The sequence below is a fragment of the Hibiscus syriacus genome, unplaced genomic scaffold (assembly GCF_006381635.1).
Source record: "Hibiscus syriacus cultivar Baekdansim isolate YM2019G1 unplaced genomic scaffold, ASM638163v2 tig00020118_pilon, whole genome shotgun sequence".
NCBI classification, from domain to species: domain Eukaryota; kingdom Viridiplantae; phylum Streptophyta; class Magnoliopsida; order Malvales; family Malvaceae; genus Hibiscus; species Hibiscus syriacus.
In genome coordinates this window covers 66,481-89,142 of record NW_024062482.1, presented here as the reverse complement: position 1 = coordinate 89,142, position 22,662 = coordinate 66,481, and the positions used below count along the sequence as shown (strand labels likewise).

Genomic DNA, 22,662 nt, shown 5'->3' with positions numbered 1-22,662 from the left:
TTTGAGGAACAAAACCTACAATATTTTGCTTGTCTTTTTTTTTTTTGGTTTTTTGTTTATAATTTGGTTATGTTCCAAAACCATGGATTCTCGTGATCATTTGTTCGCTTCCTTGGTTGCAAAATCCCCTGCTCCTAAGAGGGGCCCTTCAATCTGTTGAAGGTTTCTCCCCAACATCGATGTCTCCGGCTGGTTTGATTCGATTTAGTTTTAATTTCTCGCATAACTAGCTGGATTAATGCGACTCGTTCTCTCGATGTTTTGAACCCAACATCTCTTGCTCTTTTCGATTCAGGGACGTTTCCGGTTAACATTCCGATAAAATAGATAAAATGATTTGTTTCCCTTGTTTCTCCTCACAAAAGACCAAGGAGAGCACCAACAAAAAGGACCATGATGATTCTGACGTCGAAGAACTACAACCTCAACAATCTACTGTGTCTGGTACGTCGAGACAAAATCAGTGCACTGCACAATACATTATTTATATTCCATGGCTTCTAGAATCTGACAAAATCAGTTAGCCTAGCTGGCACCTTCTTCTTCCGCGAGCCTCGACGTTGCCCTTCAACTGCTTCAATTTCCTGCTCAACAGCCCCATCAACATTTTCCTTCAAAAAAATACCCAACCTGAATTCAATACGTATCCGGTAAGATCCGACCTGAATTTTGTTTGTCAATGATGTGATCCGATCTGAACGAGATACGACCTGAAGTCTATCCGGACCTGAATTAACCTAGTATTTAACTGTTTCAGACCTAAATCGTTTTAACCTGAATTGATATCGATCCGAACTGAAGTTAACTCGACCTAAACCCGAACTGAATCTGAATCCAACCCGAATCCAATTTTTTATATAAAAATCAATCTCAATTGAATCGGATCGGGTCAGAATCCGTTGAATTCGGATCACGTGCCCATCCCTAATTTAAATCTTTAATTTTAAAAAAATTAATACCTCGTCCCACTACAAATTTGTTACAATTATAGATTCAACTTCACGGTTACTGTTTACTTCACTAAGAAGATGGGAGCTACGTAATTAAGATTAGATCATCAGACAACAAATCTCAAAGAAAGGAGATTTATATGCTGATAAAGGTTGCCGTGACATGTAGAGAATCGTTTCAGATAAAGCTTTGAATTGGAACAACAAAACCATGAAAACAAGAGTGCGAGGAATCATTTTATCACCCCATGAATGAGACAGTAGAGATGGTGACTGCTCTCCAAAGTATCAAAATCCCCGGTTCTTTTCAACGGCAAAAAGATGCAATTTTAGCTTAGCATTTTGTAAAGTTCATAACAGAAGCAAGAGACTAAGGGTCCATTTGGTTTTAAAAAATATGTGTTATTTTTTTAATTTATTTGACAATACATACACATTTTGTAGACGTAACGTTTCGAATTTAATTTTTTTTAATCCCTCCTAATAAGTGGTTTATTTCATAATAACATCACATCTTGTGTTGTCTAACATATTACGAATATAAGTGTTCATTATCAAATACTCACACCAATTAATTATTAAAAACATTTATGAATTCTATTAATAGAATCCTCAAATTGGAATATTCTATTATATATTTGAGGAATTATAGTTTCATATTCGATACGAAGCTTCTCGTATTTTTTAAGCTAATATTTTATAAACATGAGGAATTATGCCTTTCTTATTTTTACAGCAGCTAAGATTTTTATTCGGTACGCATTATAATTTCACTAACCTAAGTTCACCTAAATATTAATCTTTTATAAATTATGGAGTTAATTGCATCTTATGTCCCTAAACTATGATCTTTAAAATTGGTCTATAAACTTTTGAAATTCTAATTTCATCCTCAAAATATGATACTCATTCTAAATTAGTCCTGAACATTCCAATTTTATCCTCAAACTATGACCCTTATTCTAAATTAGTCTCTAGACTTTTAAGCCTTCCAATTTCATCCCCAAATTCGTCCAAACATGTAATCACTTTTATCCATAATTTAACCTAAACTTTTTTTTTCAAAGATATAATATTATAACTTGACCTAACGATTTTATTAACATGGAGCGTGATTAGTATATACATATAACTTTGGATGAAATTGAAATGTTGAAAATGTTTGGGGACCAATTTAAAAATATTTAAAGTTTAGGTATTAGAATGAGCCAAAACTGATAGTTTAGGTACTAATGCATTAAATTTTTAATGAAGAGGTACTAAAATGGAATAAAAACTAAATATTAGATATAATTTTGAAATAAATTAAAAATTTAAATACTAAGATAGATCAAAACTGATAGTTTACGTACCAAACATATTGTTTACCCTAAAATTTATTTACTGTCATTACCTTTGATATGAAATTTACTTATGTTGTAACCGGTTAGAAAAATAGTGTGCATGATTCTCATATCTTAGCTGATGCACTTGGACGTCCAAAAGCATTTAGTATTCTAGAAAGTAACAATTGACATTAATGATACAAAAATAATTAATTTAAAGTTATAATGTATCAAGTAATAACTATATTCTAATAATGTTTAAGCAAATATTATGTTGCTGGTGTTGAAGACCTCTTAAATGTAATTCTCTCTATATCATGATGCTCGATATCATTTAAAAATGTTCAACAATCAACGTTCAAAAAGTAAAATTGAACTCTCTAATTTTCTTCATTCATCGTTACGAATCATTATTGAACGAGTCTTTGAGATTTAAAAAAAATATTTTTGTGTGTCATACATTAAATTGTATTTTTAAAATGTTCAAATACAATAAATATAATGTTAGTTTGTGTTATTCATAATCATGTGGTGAGAGTTTTTCCAAATAATTTATGAAGGATTTATATGAGGAATATAAGTCTAGTTTAATAATATTAACTGTCACACTCCGGAAAGAAAAAGAAAAAACCTAAAGAATAAGTTACTAAGAGAGATAGAAATAGAAAAAGCTATATGGACAGATTATATGTATAAAAAATATTAATTTGCTTTAAAATTTTTGTTGAGTATATTTTATTACGTACATTAGACATTAAAATTGTAATATTTTTGGGGTAAATTATGCATTTAATATATAAACTATCAATTTAGATATGTTTTTATTACCTAAACATTCATTTCTTTCAAAATTATATTTAAAGTTTAGTTTTGGTTGCATTTTAGTATCCGCCGTTAAAAACTTAATGCATCTAGCACCTAAACTATTAGTTTTGATCCGTTTTTATCATTTAAACATTCATTTTTCCAAAATCAAATCTAAAGTTTAGTTTTTGTTGTATTTTAGTATCCATCATTAAAAACTTAGCGCATTTAGTACCTAAACTATCATTTTTGATATTTTAATACCTAAATTTTCAATTTTTTCAAAACATGGCGACGGGGTACTAAAATAAAACAAAACTAAACTTTAGGTATAATTTTCAAAAAATTGAAAGTTTATGTATTAAAACGGATCAAAACTGATAGTTTATGTAGTAAATGTGTAATTTACACTATTTTGGCTCAAGGGCTACTTTTGTTCTTGTACTAGACTCAGTTTATCATTTTCGCATCTATGATATTTTTACATCAATTTAACCCTCGAAGTTGTTTTCCATCATCCTAAACCTTAAACCCTAAACTATAAACTCTAACCCCTAAACCTTAAGTCATAAACCCTAAATAATAGTAAATATTTTAAACATTGTGTAACTAACCAACTTCGAGGGTTAAATTGATGCGAAAATTCAATAGGGGCGAAAATGATAAAATGAGTCTAACTCTTGAGCCTAATTTTTGTTTTGTTGAGTTTTGTATTAAAATTTGGTGTCTACAAATTTTTTGTTCATGTATTTGATAGCTTTATTCGTGGATAGCTTTTCACGGCGCTCGAGTCTGATTTGCGATTTGTCGGTGGTCTTTCAATAGCTTCATCCCCTTTTGTGGTTCGTTTGTCGATACGATCAGATATATTTGTATCTATCTTTGTTCGAACTTTTTGATTAGATTTTAATCTTTTATTGTATGTCCTTATGTGATCTTAAGTTACTAGTTTTGTTTCAGTGCATATAGAAAATTATCCTAATTATGTTCTTAATTTATGATTATGATTGTAAATATTTATTGTAATTTTGAATATTTTCTATTTTGAATAAATTTAGTTATTTCTGTAAAAAAAAATGGGTGTATACATTACTTTTATCTAACAATAATCGTGTCAAGCATCCACCTTGGATGCGTAATTTAGCATAATCGAAGAAGGATAATTTGACTAAATTGGCACAAGAACCCACCTGCTTTCCAAAAGAATCAAATTCCATTGGCATTGTTACTTCTTCTACCCACAGCTACTATAAATTCATCTTGAGTTTAATGCTAAAAGCACCAGTTAAACACAAGCATTCACATAAAATAATATAATTTTACATACATATGGCACTTATACCTGCTTACAGGCGACCCGAAGCAGGCGACCACATCTACTGTCGAAGACAGGGAGGACTATACGATCACCATGGTTTGTTTCTCTTTTTCTGTTTAATCAATACATATATTGTCATACTTCCTTCGTATCCTCTTCAAAGGCAATACTCTCGCAATCACTCTTTATCTATCGGAATTCTTTAAAGTTTTCAAAGGATACTTTTTCGGAGTTCTTCAGAGTCATATTTATTATCTAACAACTATTTTTGTGTCCCTAAACCTGGCCGTTACAACTGAATTAGGATAGTCTCACTGATCACATAAACAATTTACGAGCGAAATATGTTTAATAAATCCTTTTAAATGGTGTCAAGGGATCACAATGGTGTCGGCGGTATCGCACACCACAATACGATTAGGGACGAATCAAAGAAAAACAAAAAACAAAGGGTGGTTGAGAGAGAGAGAGAGAGAGAGAGAGAGAAACAATTTGGTGTGAGTTTTTTAAAGCTGAAATGGGGGAAAAAGAAACCATAGAAAAATTAAATGGGTTCGAATGCTTAAAAAATATGGTCTAATTATAGTGCAAGCCCCAGCACTTTTAAAAAAATTCAATTAACCCCATTTGGAGTGTGACATTCTGTATTATCATACGGTCCACGGATAACCATCATGACCTAAATCGGACACCAAAAATAAAGGTCATTATATATAAACCCCTTGTACAAAATAGAGGGGATTTCTTATTTTCCAACAATTTTCATATTGGTACAATGATGAAAAAAAGTACACATAACATTTAATTAAATAATCACTTTAACTCCTATTTTTTTCTTGAGCATTTGGCCCACAACATTACATTTGGCAAAAACGCCCATATGGATGGAAATTGTTAGTAAACAAACAATCAATGTTCCAGAAAAGATGTCTTTTTACCCTAAAATGAAAACGTTGGGGGCCAAAATACTTCAAAATAAAAGAAAAAGAGCTAAAGTGACTATTTAGTTAAAAATTAGAGATCGTTTTGTCCTAAAATGAAATGTTGGAGGGACAAATGCTCTAAAAAATATGAATTAAATGACTATTTAATCAAACGTTAGAAATATTTTTTAACGTAATGTTTTTTAGATTTCTAAAAGCCGGATAACCTTAACAACCTATGATTCTACAATAAACAATCGATTCTTCGCCTAAACTATAAGGGATGAATCATCTCCAATCAACATAACATACATGGTTACCATCAATACATATACACACATTTGGATGTTTACGACTAATCCCTGCAGGAATATATGTGGGCGACGACATGGTGGTTCATCTCCAAGGAAAAGGAAAGAAACTTGGTGCGCCATCTGAATGCAACAAATGTGGAAACAAGCGATTCATCAATGGCGAAATAGCCAAAGTATGCATCGATTGTTTCCTCCAAGGAGAAACAGTTGAGATCTATGAGTATGGAGTTCCTTTATTTATAGTCACTACCAGAAAACTCGGCACCTGCTCTAGCGTCCCGTCCAAGCCTCCCCATGAAGTTATCGAGGCCGCCGTCTATTACCTCGAAAAAGGGTTTGCCCCCTACGACCTGATCTCAAACAATTGCGAGCACTTCGCCGTGTATTGCAAGACAGGAAGGGCCATAAGCCTCCAGGTTGTGCGCCCTATTGTTAACCCATGTAATATAATGTAATAAATTTTTGTTTGGTTTTGTATTAAAAAACTCTACTAATATAGTCCTAAATAAATTAAATATATTATGTCAAATTGTGCACATATTTGATGCTTTAAACAATGATAAATATATCAAGTCAAACGTTTTTGTATGATCCAACAATAAACGTTTGAAAATTATTAAACTATTATATTTAAATGAAATTATAATAAAAAATAGTAAAATAAAATAACTATAAAAAATAATGAATAATTAAAAATATGATACGTGAAATTCAAAACTTTGATAAAATATTGAGAGAGATTAAATATTCTAATTTCAAAATACGAATCTAATAAATATTTAAATTGAAAAATTCAAAATGTCAAGACTTAATTTGATAAATATTCAAATTGTCAGACCTAAAATGAAAGACTAGGACCCTCTCGAACCTTATTTGTTTCGGTATATATACCATTTGATTCGAAAAACTTTTAATCTTTTGATATTTAATGTTTAAATATTATTTGCAGACATCGTGCTCAAACTCGAAATCTGTAGAGATAAAACTATTTTTCTAGTTTTCTGAAATCATTTAGTACGTATTATAAATTTAAAATTTATATTAATTAAGATGATGATGTTCTGATATTACTTTTGGTATCCAAATAAAATGATAAACATAGAGTGTTGGTTGTTGAACATTGAACAAACGTTAAATGAAGATATTCACAAACACTAAATGAACGAATAAATATAAATAACTTCAAAAATAAATAAACGAACAAACATAAATAACTTCAAAAATAAATAAACGAACACGAATATAATTTGATTGTACAAAGAAAAGTGTGTATAAGCTTTTCATTGGTATAATTTGAGGTTCATTACTTTCAAAATGACCTTAGAGATGGAGAATTTCAACATGACACCATTCGATGATGAAATTACATTGAGGCTTAGTACATTCAAGGGCAAGCCCTTTGCAAGGGTTACCACTTTTGCTGCATGGAGCATTACCTTTTGTCTTGTGAACAAAGGCGACCGGATGCGGATGAGCTTCGTACGGGTACGTTTTCCCTAACTTGATGTACGGGTACCGCCCAGAAGCGCATTTCGGATGAGCGTAAAAGTTGCACACTTTGCAGCGGTAGAACCAGCGCTTCGGGTCGATTTCTTCTTCGCAGATGTCGCAGTATATCTGATCTGCATCGCGTTGGTAAGTCAGATCGAGAGGGTGCTCGTGGTGCTTATGTTTTACTACATTCGGTAACAAAGCGCAGTCGAAGTCCAATGCAAAGTTGCAATCGGAGCAGGAGTATAAGGCCTCGTTACTGAAACCGCAAGCACTGCATTTGCTTCGCTTGCTGAAAACAAGGGGATGCTCATGTGATTCGTGTTTGAGGATGTTCGACAACGAACCGCATCGAACGTCGAGGTTGAAATCGCACTGCTCGCAGCTGTAGGTGAAGCCGTGGCATCGTTGATGACAACCGTCGCAGAAAAACAAGCCCCCAAAGCTCGGATGCTTCTCGAGAAGTGTCAACGGGTGCGAGTGAAGAGGGTGCTGCTTCTTCCTAGGCAATTCGAGGCATGTTCCATGGAGGAAAATGACACATTCTTCACAACTGTAGAATTGTTCCATAATGGGTCTCATGCAGCAATCACAAAGCTTATAATCATTTACCTTTGCGTTCATGGTTAAATTGTGTGGATGGCTAAAATGCTTGACCACCATAGCTACCATATCGGCTTCACCGAGATCGTTGATCGAATCGAAGAATTCGTCCCCTTTGGTTTTTATCACAGAAACAGAATTCGCCACTGCACAATTCGAATGAACAATGAAATCGCAGCAAAAGCAACCGTAACCACCGTACTTTCTGCTCACTTCGTCATGACAGATACCACAACGATGGTTACACGAATCGCTAATTCGTTGAAGCAAACTGAAATGTGTAACAGGATGACAGTGGTCTCTGATTTCTATGGTGTTGGGTAAAAATCTGCATTCTTCATGGACCATGACTTGGCACTGAGTACATAAGTAAGGGAAACGGTCGCCCTCGATGCCGCAGGTGTCGCATATAAACGAGAGTGGCTTCATCAGGTGGATGAACCGGTGTCGATGATTTTCGGCTTCAACGATGCATCGAGGAAGCGAAGCGCATCTGATGTCGAGATCGAACTTGCAAGTCGGGCAGTGATAAACAAACCCTTGGCATGTTCTGTGACAAAAATCGCAGGCGCAGCTCGAATAATACGGTGGACGATTCGTCAAAAGAATAAGAGGATGTTCGCGATGATACGGGTGTCTAATCTCGGGGGACAACATCAAACACTTCTTATGAAGGAAGAACTCACACCGAGAGCAACCGTAACCAGGACCGGAAATCACTTCCTTGCATCCCAAGCAACAAACACTTCCATCAAGCTTTTCTATGAAAACCAACTGATGCTGGTGGCTGAAACGCTCGAGCTCGATAAACTCCCCGGTCAAACACGGCAGAAGCAGAGCACACGGGACATCAATATCGAAATCGCAAGACAAGCAATGGTAAACAAAGCCGTTGCACGATGCATCACAGAAATCGCAGAGACACTCAACGTATCGAGCAGGGGGATTAGACAGCAGAACAAGAGGGTGATCGCGATGGAACGGATGGTTTATCTCGACCGGCAGGTTCGCACATATCTCGTGAAGCCGAAACTCGCATCTATCACAACCGTAACTCGGACCCAACACCGGTTTCTCGCAGCCCGAGCAAAGAACGATCTCTTTGCCTTCATCAACATGCTCTTTGGAGAAGATCAATGGATGCTTATGGCTAAAGTGCTGCAGATTCATGTCCCTCTCCATTAAGTACACCAAAGATTATCAAAACAAGTGATGCATTTATATAATTAAATAATGGGCAGATCTTTGATTAAGTTGATGGATTAAATATTGATTTAAGTGTGGAATTTTGTAGAATTGACTGATTAAAATAAAGACTAGTTCTACTTTTATATGGTTACTTGAACCAGAAGGTTGGTTCACAAGTTCTTTTCAAGGAAACTTTGTTCAATATTTTATACAGGTATTGAAAAGTCTACTTCCAGAGAGGAAGTATATAGTTAAAATTAAACTAGATTTATACTTTTTTAAATTTTTTAGGGTAAAGTACACAACTGGTCCCATGACTATAATATATTGCTTTATTAAGTCCCTTGACTATTAAAAGTTACAAAATGATTCTCCGACTATAGAGTGTTGCTTTGTTGAGTCCCTCGACTATTAAAAGCTACAAAATGATCACCCGACTATTCATTATGTTCTAAACTCGTCATTTTTCGTTAGAAAATTGACGGTATTTTGAGCCGAACGTTAACCTGTTTGACTGTGATATGATAAAATATGATCCTAGAATCTCAAACGACTATCATATCTCATCTATCATATTAACGTCCAGCTTAGGCAATTGCTAATTCTTTAATGAAAAAGGATGGATTTGGAGCATAATAAATAGTCGAGTGACTATTTTGTAACTTTTAATAGTCAAAGGACTTAACAAAGTAACATTATACAATCGAATAACTATTTTATAACTTTTAATAGTCGAATGACTTAATGAAGCAGAACCTTATAGTTGGAGGACCATTTGTGTACTTTTACCCAATTTATATGATTCGTGTGTTTGTGTATGTAGTTTATGCATATAAATATTATTAATTACTTTTAATAAAATTATATGTAACATCTTTAATCTAATCATTTTCAATTAATCATATAATCGAGATTTTTTTTAAAAATATATATATATATATATATATATATATATTAATATATATATATATATATATTAAAAAATCATTGATAATGTTTTACTTTATTTTCCTATAAAAAGGTTTTAACTTTAACGAAAATCTTACAAATTTATGTGAAAAATAAGTAATTATAGAGATAACATCTAAATATGTTAAAGGTTCAAGTATTATTTTAAGAGTAAAATATACCAAATACCATCAAACTTTAGGCACTATATCGTTTATACCTTTGAACTTTCAATTTTACCAATTATAACACTAAACTTTGATTTTTATATCATTGGATTGTTAAATCGTACGGATCAAAATGATGTCGTTCTGATGAGGTGTTGGTAGCTGTTAGCCACGTCATCATGCTGTTAGCGATTTAAAGGTTCAGTGTTATAATTGACAGAATTAAAAGTTGAGCAGTATAAAAGATATAACGCCTAAAGTTCGATGAATTCTGATTTCCCTATTTTAAGATTGATTATTTTATACAATCAAATTCGTTTCATTTTTTTTATTTGAAACATTTGTTTGTTTCTAATTTATGTTCAATTTTAATGCTAACTATTAATCTAACGATTGTAAAAAAAACTAAAATAACATTTTAATTTAATTATTTCTAATGTTTTTATTATTCAAATTAATAAAAGTATAAACATAAAAATATTAAATTTTAATTTTTATTTTTTTCTATAAAATCCTAGTCAAAATACCGTTACAAAATTTGTTAATATTCATGTAGAACAATTACTCTTCCAATTTTTTAATTATTTTTCAGTTTTTGCAATGTGAGATGGCACTGTGCAATTTGACGTTGTCCCCAACGATTACTCCATCTTCTTCTCCCTCCTTCACTCGAGGCTCTAGTATATAATATTTGTCTCCTTAATTGAAGGAATATCATAAAGTGACTTAACCTAAGATTTATATATGAAAGTATTTATTATATTTAATGAATTGTTTCTTGAGAACCATCGTGATTATTGTTTTCAAGAGACTAGAGGTTCACACCTGTATCACTATTATTAACGTTGTCTGAAGGTACGACTTGTGATTGTTGGGAAGAATTTTAATAAGAATTTTAATAAGTGAATGTACCTCATATAATCTACTGTCTAATTTAATGTTGTGAAAATTATAAATTTTAATATGAGACTCTCGTCTCGACATAATAGAATAAAAATTTTAATATAAAATAAAGTCTAAAAGATTTTTAAAATGAGAAATATGATATAACAATGATTTTATTGGTCGAAGAAAAAAATTATACGAAATTCATCATGGACATATATCAAATTACATGTTATTTAATCAATATCATGAGATAAAAATAGATGGCTAGAAAGGTTTGACAATAAAATGGAAACCAACATAAAATCCTGAATCTCATTACATATTTTTGGCCATCTTTTTCTCAAGAAATATCCACTCAATTCTCTCTTTTTTTCTCCGACAACTTTGAGGAACAAAACCTACAATATTTTGCTTGTCTTTTTTTTTTGGTTTTTTGTTTTATAATTTGGTTATGTTCCAAAACCATGGATTCTCGTGATCATTTGTTCGCTTCCTTGGTTGCAAAATCCCCTGCTCCTAAGAGGGGCCCTTCAATCTGTTGAAGGTTTCTCCCCAACATCGATGTCTCCGGTTAACATTCCGATAAAATAGATAAAATGAATTGTTTCCCTTGTTTCTCCTCACAAAAGACCAAGGAGAGCACCAACAAAAAGGACCATGATGATTCTGATGTCGAAGAACTACAACCTCAACAATCTACTATATCTGGTACGTCAATTTTTTAATTAACTTTTAATAAATGATCGAAAATGATTTGATATTTTCTTTTAAAGGTGACTGCATGAATACTAATACGAATGAACACAAACATGATTAGGTTAGATATCGCCATTAAATGAACAGAACATTAAAACTATTGCATGGGACATCATGAATTGTAATAATGTTATCAGTAGGTCAACATTATAACATTATCCATTTAATTGTTAAAACTACAACATAAATTGTTTATATTATTTTTAAGGTAAACTACATAAGATACCATTAAACTTTAGACGTTGTATTGTTATACCATCGAACTTTCAATTTGTCAATTATAGCATTGAATTTTGATTTTTGTTTCAATTATACCACTGAACTGTTAAATCATTAACGACACGATGACACGACTGACAGCTGTCAACATGGCTAACAGTCGTCGACGTAGACTCCTCACCAAAATGACATCATTTTGATCCGACTATTAACTATTTAACGGTCCAGTGGTATAATTGAACAAAAATCAAAGTTCAATGTTATAATTGATAAAATTAAATTTTAGTATTATAAATGATACAACACCTAAAATTCGGTGGTATATGATGATGTACCCTTGTTTTTCAGTTACATAATCAAGAGTCATGCGAAAATACAATTAATCATATTCAACCAATAATATCACTTTAATGACCCCCTAACAAGCCCTCTGATTAAATGATTCAATTGCAATTTAGTCCCTCTAAAAATTAATACTTCAATTTAGTTATTGTTAGCTATTTTGACACTTTTTAATTTTATCTCGACCTCTCAACATAGCATTCCTGGCTTCACCCCTATTCAAGAAGACTCAACGACATTATAAAAGTAGAGGAATCAAACTCAGCCAAATTAAAAGAGAAGAATTAAATCCTAAATTTCAGCTTAATAGGGAATAAATCCACAATTAAACCATATTTTTGTGAAAACCAGAAACAGAACATAAGGAGACACCTCCTCTTCCTCCTACAACTGCTCCAGCTGACTATGACAACAACAGTTCGATCAAAGCATTCAACTTCCGTGAGTTAGCCTCAGCCACCAAGAATTTCAAGCAAGAAAGTTTGTTGGGTGAAGGTAGTCTCGGCAAAGTTTACAAGGGAACCATTCAGGATCAGGTCCGTTTTTTACATCCCAACTTTTCGTATATTCGAAGGATCACGTGTTTGTATCGTACCCGGATACGTGTCGGACACGAATATCGCACCTCGGATTATGTTTTCTAATGATTTTGTTTATTTTAATTTGGACAAAACAAAAATATAGGATGTTGCTGTGAAACAACTTGATAGGAATGCAATGGAAGGGAGCAATGAGTTCTTTGTGGAAGTAGGGCAGCTGAGTTTACTACAGCATGCGAATTTGGTCAGTCTTGTCGGATATTGTGCTGATGGGGACCAGAGGCTTTTGGTTTATGAGTACATGCCAGGGGGTTCCTTACAAGATCATCTCCATGGTACATGTTCTTTTCTCTTCCATTTTTGGGTTAATTTCACCTAATATCCCTAAATTATCGTCTAGGTCGGTCCATATGTTTCAAAACATTCTGATTGATCCTCCTCAAGTATTGCATCAGTCAGTTCATTCTATCAGTCTGGTTGTCAGTTTAGTTGTTAAATGTCGGTTCAGATTTGTAAAAAAAAAACAGACACTGCCCTAAAAAATACTTAGATTAATAGTAAAGTTGACGAAAGGACTTGATTGACATGAATATGATAATTAGAGGGTTCAATTAGAGGGACCAATTTAAAATAGAACCGTAGTTTAGAAGGGATTAGTATAATTAAACCGATATTTCATACTAACATTTTCCGGTTACTTTTACCGAATATCCCCAAACTATCGTCTAGGTTGCGAATTGGTCCCTATACTTTAAAATATTCTGATTGATCATTCTCAATATTGCATTAATCGGTTCCGTCTATTAGTATGGTTATCAATTTAGTTGTTAAATGTCGGTTCAGATCTGTAAAACAAATAGATATTGTAATCCAAAATACCTGAACTAATAGTAAAGTTGACGGAAGGACTTGATTGATATGAAATTGATAATTTGAGGGCTCAACTAGAGGGACCAATTTAAAATATAACCATAGTTTATAGACATCTGATATAATTAACCCAACATTTCATAGTAACATTTTCCGGTTACTTTCACTGAATATCCGCAAACTATTGTCTAGGTTATGAATCGGTCCATGTACTTTAAAATATTATGATTGATCATTCTCAATATTGCATCAATCAGTTCCTTCTTTCAGTCTTACCGTAATACCAATTCCAATCTATAAAAAAAATAGAAAATATCATCGAAAATGCCTGAGCTAATAGTAAAGTTGACAGAAGGACTTGATTGATACGAAATTGACAATTTGAGGGCTCAATTAGAGGGACCAATTTAGAAAGAATCATAGTTTAGAAACATATGATATACTTAACCCGATATTTTATACATGTTTCGTGTTGATATTTTTCACGCAGGAGATAAGCAGCGATTAGATTGGGTGACGAGAATGAAAATAGCACACGGGACAGCACTAGGGCTACAATACTTGCATGAGAAGGCAAAGCCTCCTGTAATATACCGTGACCTCAAGTCCTCAAAGGTTCTTTTGGACGACGAATTCAACCCGAAGTTGTCCAACATCGGGCTCGACAAGCTCGGGCCCCCGACCGACAGCAATATGCTGGTGCAGTCGAAGATAAGGGAAAACAATGGTTACAATGCCCCGGAGTGTATAAATTCGGGTACCGTTAATGCGCATACGGATGTCTATAGTTTTGGGGTTGTTCTGTTAGAGATAATATCCGGCAGAAAAGCTCTGGACACTTCCAAACCGGAGGAAGAGCAAATGTTGGTTAATTGGGTAAGTACATTGCTGGATTTGTCCGATTGAATTTGATTATAGGAAATCGGGTTAATTTCGAGTCGAATCAATTTAAGTTTTAAATTTTCTTGGATTACTTTGAATTCATATAGTTTTATCGTGGGTCGTTTTTAGTTTAAATCATTTCAATTTTTGGGTAAAGTACACAAATAGTCCCCGATTATAAGATATTACTTTATTGAGTCCTTTGACTATTAAAAGTTACAAAATGGTCACTCAACTATTCATTATGTTTCAAACTTGTCTTTGTTCATTAAAAAATTAATGGTCATCTGAGCTAGACATTAATATGATGGTTGAGATATGATAGTCATTTGAGTTTATGAGATCAGATTTTATCATATTTGAGTCAGTAGGTTAACGTACAACTAAGATTGCCGTCAAACGAAAAAGGATGAGTTTGGAACATAATGAATAATCGGGTGACTATTTTGAAACGTTTAATAGTCAAGGGACTCAACAAAGTAACCCTATAGTTGAAAGATAATTTTATAACTTTTAATAGTCAGTGAACTTAATAAAGCAATATTCTATAATCAGGTGACCATTTATGTACTTTACCCTTGTATTTTCAATCCAATCATTTTAGATTCGGGTCACTTTAAGTTTTACACTTGGGTTCAGATTATTTAGGGTTTTGTTATTGAAGTTTGACACCAAGGGCATGGCAAGAGATAGGCAATGGCCTTGGTTCCCACAAAATGGGATAATTTCACTTTAGTCCCTTCAAAACTCATAAATTTATACATTAAAGTAGCGGTAAAATTGCACTATGACCCCAAAAAATAATAATTCAATCGTACCCCAGATACATGTGCTATCCTCACCTTTATTCAACACTAGCGTCATTTCAAATTCAGATCAAATAATTATTTCATATTTAAATTGTATTAGATTTTTAAATTCGAGTCGATTTTCGAGTTCGAAGTAATTCGATTAGTGTGTGATTGGAACAGGCACAACCAATATTCAAGGAACCAAAATATTTCCCACAAATGGCAGATCCATCAATGAACAAAGAATTCCCAGAAGGAGGATTGAATCAAGCTGTAGCAATGGCGGCCATGTGCGTGCAAGAAGAAGCCTCTGCCCGACCGTTGATAAGCGATTTAGCTTCCGTCTTAAGTTTCCTCTCCGTCGCCAACCAAGGAAACAATATCCCCGAAGGTCTCTCTCCTTCCGTCTCATCCAAATTGAAGGCCCTCTCCGGTAAGATTCAAGTCTCCGACGACGACGATGACGAGGGAGAAGATGAAGCTTCGGGGAACTCGGACGAGGGCGACGAGAGAAGCGATAACGACGACGATGAAGACGACGGTTACAATGCATCGTTGACAAGCAGCAGCAATGCCGACAGGAGTTTAGATCAACAACAGAGTCTAAAGTCCGACCGTTCTCTCAGCCACCGGAGTAGCAGGAGATCGTCGAGTTCGTTAGGCAGTAGCCGTAAGAAATCGAGAAGTGATTTGTCATGCGGCGACGAAGAGGAGGAGTTGAGCCGTAAGGGCAGCGGCAGCGACGCATCCAAAGGTAATCCGGAAGACGATGACGACGAAGGCAACGCTTCATCAACCGACAAATTAATCGAAGAAAGCCGAAACGACAGCGTGAAATCGGTTGACGAGACGGGAGACTCTCCGGGAAAGAAGAGCCGAAAGAAATCGAAGGACCGAAGGAGTAGCAAGAAGAAGAAGAAATCGAAGGACGAAAATGATTCGTCAGGCCGTAAGAGCGGTTCCGCGAAAAAGAATCATCGGAAAGCTAAGAAGCATAGCGATAACGACGATGATTCACCCGGAGGATCACAGCATGAAAACTGAAGCAAAATTGTTGGAGGAACTTTCCTATACAAAGGCCATAACACAAGTAGTAACCCTTTTTTCAAAGACAATTATACATAATTTTATGTTTTCTTTTCTTTTCTTTTTGGTTTCATGTGTGAGTTTATTGTTTCTGATTTTATTTTTACTTTTAATTTGCCTAAAAAATTATCAATCACGAAAAGCTCCATCTAAATTAACAATTGTATTCATTATAGAATGCAATAAACCAGCAGACTACCTTGCCAGAATTGCTACGCCTCATTCCCTGGAGCTGATTCGTCTATCCCTCCCTCTAGTCGACGTGATCTCCCTGTTGGAACAAGACTCCATTGCTGTTTGTTGCATAAGTTTTGTAGCTTCTACTTTTCAATTAAAAAAAAAATTGTAATTTTTGTAAATTTCTTAGGTTAAATTTTGAATCTCATTTTTTTGGGTAAAGCAACAAATGGTCTACGACTATAGGATGTTGCTTTAGGGAGTCCCTCGTAGTCAAGTTACAAAATAATCTCTCGACTTGAGGGTGTTGTTTGTTGAGTCTCTAGACTATTAAAAGTTACAAAATGATCAACTGAATATTCATATGTTCCAAACTTATCATTTTTCGTTAAAAAAAGTATGATCGTCTAAGCTGAACATTAACATATTAATCTTTTGAGATTATATGATCAAATTTTATCATATCTAAGTCAATATATTAACGTCCAACTCATAGTGTAGTCAAATTTTTATTAGAAAATAACGAGTTAGGAACATATGAGTAGTTGAATGACCATTTTGTAACTTTTAATAGTCAAGTGAATCAACAAATCAATACCCTATAGTTGAGAAACCATTTTATAACTTTTAATAGTCGAAAGAATCAACAAAAAAAACAACCTATAATCGATGGACCATTCGTGTACTTTACTCTTTATTTCTATAGTATTCTTGTAATTCCTTGTAATTACAATTTTTATGCAATTACATTGTGATGTCTAAATACACCCCAAGTATGCTTCATACTGTAATTTGTAAGAAGAATTTCTAGTAGGTTCAGATATGGGGAAAATCCAAAAAAGAAATTTATAAATGGCGATATCAATAATATCCAACTTTGAGAAAGAAAAACATAAATGGTTGTCCCTTGTTCCCATATCTAATGGGGTAAGGGGGAGGTAAGATAATAGGCTGCCCCCAACACCAGGTTGAAAGCAACTTCCGTAGAAGACCTCCGAATTATGAAATGCCCTCCGTGGGACTCGATCCCACGACCTCAAGGTTAAGAACCTTGTGCTCTACCAACTGAACTGGATAGTCATCTCAGAAAGAAAAACATAAATCTGTCTAAATTAAACACAAGCAAAACCATAAAATGTAGTTCCACACAACAAGCTTCAAGCTTGTTGTAAATAAATCATGGATAATAAAACATTAAAATTTCAAAAGGTCTCCAACAATGGGGGACTATTGTGAAGTTTTGTGGGCCATGCTATTCCATTAACGATCTTCGTTCTCTTCTTTCTCCTCTTCCTCTTCCTCTTCCTCTTCCTCCTCCTTTTCCACATTATTATTATTATTGTCGTTGTTATTATTGTTGTCTGAAAAAAAAATCAAAGCACATGTTAGCTTTCAAATGGAACAAATAAAATTAATATGAGTAAACTGCATCAGATATCATCAAAGTTTAGGCGTTGTATCGTTTATACTATTGAACTTTTAGTTTTGTCAATTATAACACTGAATTTTGATTTTCGTTTCAAGTATACCACTGACGATGACGTGATTGACGGCTGAAGACTGTCGATATAGACACATTACCAAAACGAAATTGTTTTGATCCAACTGTTAAAGATATCAAAATTTGGTGCCATGATTAACAAAACTGAAAGCTCACAGTAATATAAATGATACAACGTCTAAAGTTCAGTGCTATGAAAACTTACTCTTTGCATTCATTGCTTGAAACATTCTTAGATGAGGATCAACTGGCAATCCCATAGCTGCATACGAAGGATCGTACACCTTATTCTCGATTATTTTGGGCCTGAAAATAGAGGTTTTTATGGATTAAACCGAACTTTAATGGATACAAGTTTATTTATTTAAGTCTGGCTAATTTTTTTTAGGATTGTTCAAATAAAGATCTAAAATTTTAAAAAGATAAAGTAAGGGTTTAAAGTTTCAATATATGTTCAAATAAGTGTCTAACAGTTCAAAGTGATTGAATTAAGTATTTTAACATTTTCAAATCTGTTCAAATAAACGCCTAAGCTCTTGAAAGTGTTTGCAGATAAAGACCCTCGTTTGAGTAAATTAGAAAGCAATACATCTTTATCTACATAAACTTGAAAATGTTGGACTTTTATTTTATTTTTTTTAAAAGATTAGACCCTTATATGAATAATTACCTTGAACTTGAAGCATCGGATCCACCAATATTTTGAGGTTGAAGCATCGGATACATCCACTCCATAAAATGAAGATTAGGGTCTTCTTGCCAATTCATTATCCTGTACATAGAAAATATTAATTACCATCGTAAGCTTAAGATTTAATCATTCATAAATCAAATTTTAAATCCGATATCAATTAAGATTTTTTATTAATTAACGGATTTAATTAAAATGATTAATATATATATATATATATATATATATATCTGCATGAAATATTGCACGTGCTTGTTGAATTAACACATCATCATTCACATAAAAATTATCTGTAGCGATGACTTGATTCAGTAGTGCTTGGAATCCAAAACCATGTGGCCTATATGGAAGAAAAAGTTAATGTTTTACTATATTCGAATCGAAAATGAGAAATAAAATTCTACGAAACGAAAATAACACGAATATTATACAAATACCCGAAATTTGTAGCAGGTTGATGTGTAGTTTTCTGAGAAAAATGCTGCCAATAATTAATCCAGTTTGTGCTGGCCAAAGAGGATCCACTCCAAATTCCTTGCGCCATCTATACAATTTGAACCATGTAAAAGGACTAAAATGTAAAAAAAATCATTATTTCCCAATGTATTATCGACTTCTTATTATTAATTAGTTTAAATAGATAATGATGTTAAATATTTATCGGATAATACTACACAAAGTTGACAAATCAAGATTTAAGAAGTGCCTATAAAAAAAATTAACGGTGATATTGATATGTCACGATAAGGTAATGTCATCTCATCATTTAAAAAAGTTTAAACAAATTCAATGTCAGAAGTTATGTTAATATTTTAACGACGGATGACCAAAATGAAATTAAAATGTAACGTTAGATATATTTTAAAACATATAAATAGTTGGGTGTCCAAAACAAAACAAAAGTGATAGTAATTATTTGGACTAACTAATAATATAGAGGGTAAAGTACATAAATGGCTTTCCACTATAGGGTGTTGTTTTGTTGAGTCATCAGACTATTAAAAGCTACAAAATAGTCTCCCGATTATAGGCGTTATTTTGTTAAGTCATTTGACTATTAAAAGTCACAAAATGGTCACCCGACTATTCATATGTTCCAAACTCGTTCTTTTTCGTTAAAAAATTGATGACAATCTTATCTGAACATTAACCTTTTGACTAAGATATGATAAAATATGATCCCCATAATCTCAAACGACTATCATATCTCAATCAGTTTGTTACTGTTCAGCTCAGATGACCGTTAAATTTTTAACAGAAAATAACGAGTTTGTAACGTATGAATAATTGAGTGACCATTTTGTAACTTTTAATACGATGAACTCAACAAAACAATACCCTATAATCGGGGACCATTTTGTAACTTTTAATATACAAGTATAGAAAAGAAATTAACCTGATGAAATTGAAAGGTAGAAGAGAAATCCAGACGGAACTCCGGTGGGAGATTTGTCGTCAGAAAAAGGTAGCCATTAGAGGCTTCAATGGTACTGTTCATCGCAATTTCAGTCGAGTTGTGAGCAGTAATCAATGAACTCCCATCAGCTGGTGTGTCCATTGCTTGAGGCCTAATTAATCATTAAAAATGTTATTAAATGTTTACGTAACTAAACATATCTCGATTTTACGATAAAATGAAGAGTTATAGGTGTTAAGATTTGAATTTAAAAGAATATCTACAAAAATAAATGACATACAAAAATGGAAGTTCAACAACATTGGCTTGCTCATGATTGAGTTGTTCATCTGCTCCAATGATTTCATCTGTGAATGACGACGAGGACGATGATGAAGAATTTCCTGTATATTCACTCTCCATTTTCATTTGCTGATATTGATACATAATCCTTCAATATTCGAATATATATATATATATATATATATATATATATATTAATTTTTAAAAAATAGTTTTAGAAAAATAAAAATAAAAATATACTAATCTTCTTATATTCTATAATTAAATTTATGTAAAATATTTTGAGATTAATAAAGTGGATGTATTAATATGAAAATGAATAAAATCACAAATGCAACACAATTTTCTTATTGTTTGGCAATAGAAAAAAAAATCTAAAATTGTAAAAATCTAAAAAGTTATTCGAACAAACCACTTTTTTTCTTACCACACTTTTCGACAAAGATTGCTGTTTGATTTTAGTTAATATGTAGAAATATATATATTTATATATATATATATATTGATAATTAAGAATGGGCTAATTATGGTAAAAAAAAAGCTATTCAGGATTTTGGAATAGGCTTAATTCGGAAAAATAGTGCTGGCTGGATTTTTATTTCCTTGTATTAATAAATTTATTACGACACGCCCATTGATTAAATATAAATTAATTTGACCGGTCCGTATTAGGGTTTAATCGAGTTTTAGTAGAGACAAAATTCCATTTTTTGGGCCTTATGACCCAAAACAAAAGTGTTCGGGTCAAATTCTTATCCATTACTATTTAATATAAATTTAATAATTATTCAACACTATTCACAAACATGATTTGAACGAATCGAGTGATCTCAGTGTAAAGGAATTGTTGTTGTTCTATGAGGTCTCGAGTTCGAGTACCAAGAATGCCAAGGATACGAGCAGTCGATGTCAAATGGTTGAGAGCTATCTTTAAACAAATATTGCCTTGTACCTATCCAGATTAATAAAAAAAATCATAAGCATGATTTACATAATGTATATACGGATCCCCTAAAATCAGGTGTACGACCTAGATCGGTCTATATTAATCAAAGTAAAGTCTTAAAAGGCAACCAAAAAAGAAAAATGAACTTCAAACCAAAATCACAAATAATATCTACAAACAAGATTTGGACTTCCTCTTTCCAAGTCAAGACCTAATTTTACCAAAATAAACCTCAATTTTTTTCATCTATATCTCCAAAAATTCTACTATCTTTAAATCTTCAAATTCGTCCTATGGATCAATCTAAGATTTGAGTATATTATGCATCTCCTCCTAAATTATTCTTTTTTCGATCATATCGTCAAAAGAGATATAAAACTTCATTAATAACATTTAAAATAACTCAATAACATGAAAAAAGGACTTAACAAAAATTAGGTTAGAATTAGAGATGGCAATGGGACAAGATCTGATCAAAAGCGACATAAAACCTCATTAATAACATTCAAAATAACTCAATAATATGAAAAAATGACTTAACAAAAATTAGGTTAGAAGTAGAGAATGCAACGGGACAAGTTAGATTTTTTACCGTCTCGACTCCAACCCACCTCGAAAGTAATGTTATTACACCCTCCTTGAATCCATCTTAACATTTGGGATGCAAACTCGATCTAGATCCGACTCAATTTAAAATAAAAAAGAATCATATCAAGATTGTTTCCAAAATTAAGAAAAGAAGGGAATTGGAGGAAATGAAACCGAAAAATTATTAGGAAAAACTGAGAGAATTATGAAATGAAAGTCGACGACGTTAAGGAAAAATATTTTAGAATTAACCTAAATATTATATATATATATAGGATGACAATTTTGTAAATATCATAACTATAATAACATTTTCGTTAAGTATATTACGCATCTCCTACTAAACTACTCTTTTTTCGATCAGATCTGTCAAAAGCTACATAAAACCTCGTCAATAACATTCAAAATAACTCAATAGCATGAAAAAAAAGGAATTGAACAAGTCAGATTTTTCACTGTCCCGACTCCAACCCACCTCGAAAAGTAATGTTATTACACTTGCCTCAAATCCATCTTGACATTTGAGATGTAAACTCGATCTCGATCCGACTCGATCTGAAATTAAAAAAGCAAATTCTATCATATTTCTTTAAAATTGAATCTAAAATTATTAGAAGAAGGGGATTAAAGCAAATGAAACCGAAAATGATTAGGAA

The 22,662-nt window shown here is 32.8% G+C and overlaps 3 protein-coding genes across 3 annotated transcripts; 2 read left to right on the top strand and 1 right to left on the bottom strand.

Moving 5' to 3' along the window:
- Positions 1–4,375: 4,375 nt before the first annotated feature.
- Positions 4,376–6,163, top strand: LOC120209745 (lecithin retinol acyltransferase-like). Its single transcript, XM_039208668.1, has 2 exons — positions 4,376–4,493; positions 5,689–6,163. The coding sequence occupies exons 1-2, from the start codon at positions 4,409–4,411 to the stop codon at positions 6,087–6,089; spliced, it is 486 nt and encodes a 161-aa protein (XP_039064599.1). The 5' UTR covers positions 4,376–4,408; the 3' UTR covers positions 6,090–6,163.
- A 791-nt stretch (positions 6,164–6,954) lies between these two features.
- Positions 6,955–8,910, bottom strand: LOC120209757. The gene has a single exon (XM_039208679.1). The coding sequence runs from the start codon at positions 8,908–8,910 to the stop codon at positions 6,955–6,957; it is 1,956 nt and encodes a 651-aa protein (XP_039064610.1).
- Positions 8,911–11,515: 2,605 nt separating this feature from the next.
- On the top strand, positions 11,516–16,362 carry LOC120209756 (probable serine/threonine-protein kinase PBL25). The gene is made up of 5 exons (XM_039208678.1): positions 11,516–11,627; positions 12,636–12,772; positions 12,921–13,110; positions 14,139–14,521; positions 15,499–16,362. Exons 1-5 carry the CDS (start codon positions 11,516–11,518, stop codon positions 16,360–16,362), a joined length of 1,686 nt encoding a protein of 561 aa, XP_039064609.1.
- The last annotated feature ends 6,300 nt before the right edge of the window (positions 16,363–22,662 follow it).